Source organism: Moschus berezovskii, chromosome 17 (genome assembly GCF_049115385.1).
Source record: "Moschus berezovskii isolate FMDL1 chromosome 17, NW_MosBer_1.0, whole genome shotgun sequence".
NCBI lineage: Eukaryota > Metazoa > Chordata > Mammalia > Artiodactyla > Moschidae > Moschus > Moschus berezovskii.
The window spans coordinates 50089994-50096370 of record NC_142476.1 but is presented as its reverse complement, the minus strand read 5'-3'; the positions used below and the strand labels follow the sequence as shown (position 1 = coordinate 50096370).

General features: G+C 56.3%; 1 protein-coding gene across 4 annotated transcripts; it reads right to left on the bottom strand.

Annotated features, from left to right (window-relative positions):
• Window positions 1–870: 870 nt before the first annotated feature.
• On the bottom strand, window positions 871–6373 carry FBXO44 (F-box protein 44). Of its 4 annotated transcripts, none has more exons than XM_055419564.2 (6): window positions 5380–5819; window positions 4675–4946; window positions 3445–3571; window positions 3204–3299; window positions 2942–3077; window positions 871–2024 (listed from the first exon to the last, which is right to left on the bottom strand). In XM_055419564.2, the coding sequence occupies exons 1-6, from the start codon at window positions 5397–5399 to the stop codon at window positions 1881–1883; spliced, it is 795 nt and encodes a 264-aa protein (XP_055275539.1). In that variant the 5' UTR covers window positions 5400–5819; the 3' UTR covers window positions 871–1880. The 4 variants fall into 4 exon arrangements, with proteins under 4 accessions (XP_055275539.1, XP_055275538.1, XP_088701567.1 ...); XM_055419563.2 differs by having other exon boundaries at window positions 3474–3571; XM_088845441.1 differs by lacking the exons at window positions 3204–3299; window positions 5380–5819 and adding an exon at window positions 6244–6373 and having other exon boundaries at window positions 3474–3571.
• Window positions 6374–6377: the final 4 nt, after the last annotated feature.

Here is a 6377-nt window from a genome sequence, read left to right as displayed (position 1 = left end):
TAAGGAACCAGCTCACCAAGCTGAGTCCCCCCCACCCCCACCCCCACCCCTGCACTCCTGAAGCTAGCCAGGGAGCAAGGAAACCTGTTGTTTGATTTCTTTCCCTCTTACTCTAGTGAAGGTCCCAATAAAGGCTTACTTGAACTTCTTATCTGGCATCTTATCAATTTCTGTTGATAAGGAGGGCAAGAACCCTGGTCAGTCCCTGCCCTGGTTGAGGCCCTAATTTAGTTAACTGTTGCATGAAGATAATGCAACTTAACAGTACTTATTGAGCACCTACTGTGTGCCAGGCACCCTTATAAATTCTTGAAGGTGAAAGTCACTCGGTCGTGTCTGACTCTTTGCGACCCCATGGACTATAGAGTCCATGGAATTCTCCAGGCCAGAATACTGGAGTGGGTAGCCTTTTGCTTCTCCAAGGGAAACTTCCCAACCAAGGGTTCGAACCCAGGTCTTTTGCATTGCCGGCGGATTCTTGACCAGCTGAGCCACTATAAATTCTTAGGCTTCATCCAATGTCAGTAAAGCTCTGGGCAGTGAAAAAAACAGCAGTAAGTAGTGCCTGTGGTGGCACTGCTGACCCAGCAAGAGGTGTAGGCAAGAGCTGCCCAAGAAACCTGCATGCCTCACCCCCCAGTTTGTGGCCAGGCCTCCAGAGGAAGCCAGCAGTACTGGAGGGCTGCTGGGGTGTGGGGCTAAGCAACTCTTCCAGCAGTCTGTCCCAGGACCCTCATTCTTCGAAGTCTGGCTCCTGAAATGTCAACCCCTCTCTGTACCTTGGACAGAGCCATACAGAGCCTTTTGCAGGCCAGAGGCAGGACCTCCCATGTTGTTTGCCATTTTCCCCCAGAAAACACAGGGCACATGTTAGGCTGGGAATACCTTTTAATTGGCCACATGCAGCAGGGGTAGGACCAGAGCACAGCTCTCTTTCCAGCAGGAGGGAGAGGCAGGAACGTGGGCAGACAGGGTGGGGAGGTCCTGGGAATGGTAGTTCTGAGGGTAGGGTCGGGGCCTGGAATGCTCTCCGCGGCACGGAGAGCGTGGTCTAGGCATGGAGGTGGACAGGTGGTTCTTGAAAACCCCTATCCTACTCATGCAGGGTTCACATATCCCAGTTCTCAGGGACCAGTCCTGGCACCCCACCCCTCCACCCGCCCTGGCTTACCCTGCACAGAATTCCAGGGGGGTCTTTTGGAGAGCCCTGCCCCCACTTAATACCTGTGTGGCTTCTGGGGCTTCCCTGACAGTGAAGACTGTCTAGACCTGGCCAGGACCCCGCCCCACTGGGCCTGACTATCTCAGACCAGGCCCCTGAGCCTCTGGGCCAAAGCCACCTCCCTGAGAAGGGGCACAGAGTGAGAGTTTGAGGGTGGTAGAGAAGGAGGCAGAGGATGGGCCAGCAGAACCCTCTTTCCACTCCTAGACCCGTCTGAGCTACACGGTCACTTCCCAGCACCTGTACTACACAGGCAGTCACAGGCTTGCCGGAAGTCCTGACTGTCCCTGCTCTGAGGGCCCTCAAAAAAGACAGAAAATAGCCCAGGGAGAGAAGGTGGACACACAGATCTGGGTTACCAGCAGAGCTTGGAGACCCTCCCTCAGAGGTGACAGGGGGAGGAGCCTGGGGGAACGACCTGTACCTCCCTAACCTCAGGGGCCCCATCATTCAGACTGAGACCCCTGGCAGAGAACTAGCTACCCATAACATATGCAGGCTGCACAAAGAGGCTCCTCAAAGTGGTAGCTGGGGAGCTGGGGGCAAAGATGAACTAGGAAGTCTGGAGGAGCCTGGCCTCCACCTCCCTTTACCAAGCCCAGCCCTTCTCTGACAGCAGTTTTTCAGTTGGGATTAGGTGACTGGGGGCTCGGGGGTGTCACGGCAGTGGGGGCCCAATGGTGATGCTGCTGTTGGTGACCCTCGGGCCATACCAGCCGGCCCAGTAGTGAGTGTCCACACCGCCGTGCTGAAACCAGATATAGCGGACGCCGGGCGGATAGTTGGAGAAAGTGTGGGAGACCTGGTTGGGGGGGTGGGCAGGCAGAGGGAAGGAGCGTGGTCAGGGGAGTTGACCCCGGGGGTGGCACTGCCTGAGGGGGTGATGGGGCCAGGATGGGCTGAGGCCTTAGTGCTTGATCCAGAGTCAGGAGAATGGAATTTGAGTCTTTACTGTGATTTTGGGCAGACTACGTCCCTTGTCTATGCCTCAATTTCCTCATCTGTAAAATGGAGCAAAATCTTGCCGGATCCACTCCATGGGATTATCTAAGTGCAGCTCAAAGGAACTGAAGGAAACTTTGTAAGCTGCCGAAAGATGCCCAGTCATCACTGAGCACATGTGGCTATTTAAGTTAAAATGAATTAACATTAGATAAAATTAAAAATTCAGTTCCTCAGCTATACTACAAACTGGCTCTTACTAAGTTTTCAGTTGTTGCGTGTGACTCAGCTATCAAACTGGACAGGGCAGACAGACTGTTTCTGTCACTGCAGAAAGTTTTATTGGAGAGCACTGACCTAGATCAGGAGTTAGGAAACTGGTCTAGGGGCCCACTACCTGGTTTTATAAATAAAGTTTTATTGGAACACAGCCATGCCCATTTGCTAAAGCTGCTTTCATGACAATGGCAAAGCTGATGAGCTGAGTAGTTGAGACAGAGACAGTACAGCCTGCAAAGCTTAAACTATTTGTATCTGGCCTTTTAAGAAAAAGATCACTGAACCCTGACCTAGATAATAGTTATAACTGGTAGTAATTAGTAGTAGTCAACCTTTTTGAACATATCTTTCCCAGCATCATTTCACTGAAGTCTTTTAGAGGTCAGAGCAGCCAAAGCCTAGGTCAGAAGCAGTGGGACTGGGATCTGAACCCATGCCTGTGTGACTGCGGTCTCAGCCTTGGATCCCTTGCCCCCGTCCCCTTCCCGACTCACACACCTCTCTCCACTTGGCATCGCTCTTCTGCTGGATCATGGCTGGGTCTGGCTGGAAGGTCCCCAGAGGTGCGTGTGCTGATGACAGGAGCTGAACACACAGCTGGTACTTGGACCCGCAGTCTGGCCTGGCTGCAAACCTGCAGGCAGAGGGAGGGCCCATCAGGGCCTTGGAGATGGGGGGCAGGGTGGGGGTGGGGCACCTGAGGGGCAGGCCCCGCCCCCCCCCCCCTGCCTGCCTGCAAGCCCTGGCCACAGGCACTCACCAGTCTTTGACCTCGATATCTGGCCGTGTGGTGTCCATCAGCTCCTCCCAGTACCCTTCGGCCTTGAGATCCACCACCTGGGACTTGAGGCAGGTGCTGGGGGTGGGTGGAGGGGTGGGAGGGGCTGGGGATCGCCACCAGGGCCCTCTAGGGCTAGGACTGCCCTTCCCAGAGCAGGAGAGGCCTCAAGGTGCAGTGACTTGGGCTTCCCCCCCCTTCCCCGAGACCCCATGGATCTTACTAATAAGAAGTCACGAAGTATTTCTTGACCTGGTCATTGGGGAATTCCTTCCTCTGGTCTTTGGAGAGATCTTCCACCTTCCACTCATCACCTCCATTCACGTCCAGGCTCCAGAATTCAAACCCCTCTGGCGGGAAAGCAGAGTTCACATCAAAGGGAGGCCCCCTAGTGGCCAGTGCCCAGGCGCCCCTTGCTCCCAGCATCTCTCCCTGGATTTCAGCAGCTGCCCTCAAGCCCCCAGCTGGGGAACCCTGCACATCCAGTGTGCCAGGCACCACCATGACTGACTTCTACTGGGAATCCTGCCAGTGGGAATGACCAGATGACTTCTGTTAGGGAATGCTCTGACTCCAGGCAGATCTGAATCTAGTCCCAGCTCTACCAATACTGGACTCTGTGACCTTATGCAAGCTGCTTTCTCTCTCTGAGCCTTGGTTTCATCCTCTGTAAACTGGGGTCAGGAACAGAGACTGGAAAACTTTCCACAAAGTGTCAGGTTTTGTGGGCTACATATTGACTATCACATAAAACCTTAGAAATTCTTCTTAGCCCCTGGGCCAGATTTGGCCTGTGGACCATGGTATGTCAACTGCTGGTCCAGAACATAGCTGTCGGGGTGTCAAGTGAGGAGGCATCTGAAAGCTCTGGACAGCTTTGGGTGGTTTTCTTATTTCACTCCAGAATTTGACCACATAATGGAGAATGAGGTTCTCACCCCATCCCAGTGTCTGATTAATCAGTTACAACACAGCAACGGAAAGGGGGGCCTCTGGATGACCACAGAAGTCATGCTTCACCAGATGTCGGAATGTGTTGGAAAGAAGATTGGATCTCTCCCTCTTTCATGAGCAAAGTCCCCTTTGTCCTCTGCGACACTCTTAGTAGGCTTAATCCTGGAGTCTGGGAACCAGGCCAAGAAAATATGGTTGTGACTTCCGGGTCTTGTGTCCTGGGCACAATTAGTTCCAACTGGCCAACATTCCTTCTCCTCAGAAAGGCCACTGGGGAAATAACCTTAAGAGTGGAATAGGAAATGCCACTGTTGGTCTTAGTTTTCCCATCTGAAAGATGGATGCCTAACAGCACCTACCTCTTAGGATTACTGTGAGAGGATGAAAGGCATTAAGCCCCCTAAAGTACCTGGCTGACTCATAGTAAGTGCTTAATATGTTAGCTGACATCACAACAGTGTGTGTGTTTGGGGCATGTCAGAGCCAGTCAGCATCCCACCTTCGGCACACGGGTTATGCAGGAGGTTCCTGCGGAGGCTGCGGAGGAAGTAGAAGACCTTCCAGTCGGCCACGGGCTGGTCCCAGTCCTCGGTGATGAAGCCCTCGCGCAGGCACTTGCGCTTCCAGAGGGTCACGAGGTCGATGAGGTCGCGCCAGAGGCTGCAGACCAGGCGGCAGCGCAGCAGCAGCTGGCGGGCAGGCACGTGTGTGAACAACTCAAGCAGGATGTTCTCAGGCAGTTCGTTGATGTTCCCCACCGCCATGGCTCTCCTGTGGGTGTTGACAAGCTACACTGCAGACCTGGCCCCCTCCCGAGGACCAGGTACTTGCAGCACCCTGTGGTGTTAGTTCTCCTCCCAGCTCTGCCACTGATTGTCTCAGGAAAGTCACCAGGCTTCTCTGGGCCTCAGTTTCCTGCTCTGTAAAATGGGGCCAGAAACAGTACTTACCTCGTGGAAAGGGTTCAAGGACCCCTCTCAGGAGAAGCTCAGTAAAAGATGAGCTCTTTTTTTTTTAACTGGCACCTCACAATAGCCCCTAAGGGAGGCGAAGGAGGCAGAAGAAGTGGGATCTGCCCAAGGCCACACGGACAGGAGCAGCGGAAAGGAGCCTGAGCCCTTTCTGAGTCTAGAGCCAGCCTTTTTCAATAAGCCAGTCTTTCGCCTGGAAATATGAACGCAAAGCCCCGCAGCCTGTCTGGTACCTTCTCATTCTCTCTCCCATCTTCAAAACAGAGGAGGGGAAAGCATAATTGTCATTGTCTTCGATCGACGTCCAAAGGGCTCAAGCCACTTTTCCGAGACCACGGAGGTCTGCCTGGGTGAGACTGGAGAAGAGGTAGGCAAGGGGCGAGCCGCCTTTCCTATACCCCCACCCCCATACCCGTGGCTGGGCTCCAGGCCCAGGTGCCCTCGCATCCCTCCTTGTGGCTTTCAAAGTCTAGGCTTGGACCCCAGGGCATCGATGGCGACCCCAGTTGGGGCTTTCGCCCGCGCCGCCGCCCGAGGCCGCGCCGCGCAACCTCGCCGCCTGGGCCTTGTTCGCGCTGGGCCTCCCTCGGCGCACTGCGGCTGGGCCCGGAACCGCCGAGGCCCCCGGCCCCCGCAACCCTCATCCTCGCCCCGGCGCTCCCCGCGCCTACTCCCACCGGTCACCTGCGCTCGGCCGCCGCTGTGCGATCCGGCTTGGCCGCCGGGGCTGAGCCAGCCTGCCTGGACCTGCAGTCGCGGTGGATGCGGCCTAGCCCCCGCGACCGACCAAGCCCCGCCCCGGCCCCGCCCCCGCGGCCCGCTCCGGACCCCGCCGCTTGGGGAGCATCAGGCTTGGGACGCGCCCCTCACCGATGTAGGAAAATTACCTGGGGTGGCGGGGGCGGGGTGGCGGTGCCGGGAGGAGCTTCTGCCCTCTCCTTCCTCCTGGGCCGCGCACCCCGCACCCTCCGCGCGACCCAGACTCTACCCGCCCCCTCACCGCCTCCTCCGAGCAGTCACCCCAGGAGGGCTCTGGGAGACGCCCGGAATTGGGCTCCCCCTCCTCCTGCATTAAAAAAACAAAACCAAAACCCGACCTTTCCGGGCCTCCTGGGTCCGCCAAGGAACCGGGAGCCTCCGGCCTCTGGCCGATCGCTCCGGACTGCGGGGCGTCCCGGCGCGGGGCCAAACGCTGGGCGGGGGCGGAGGCGGGGGCCTTTAAAAGGCTCAG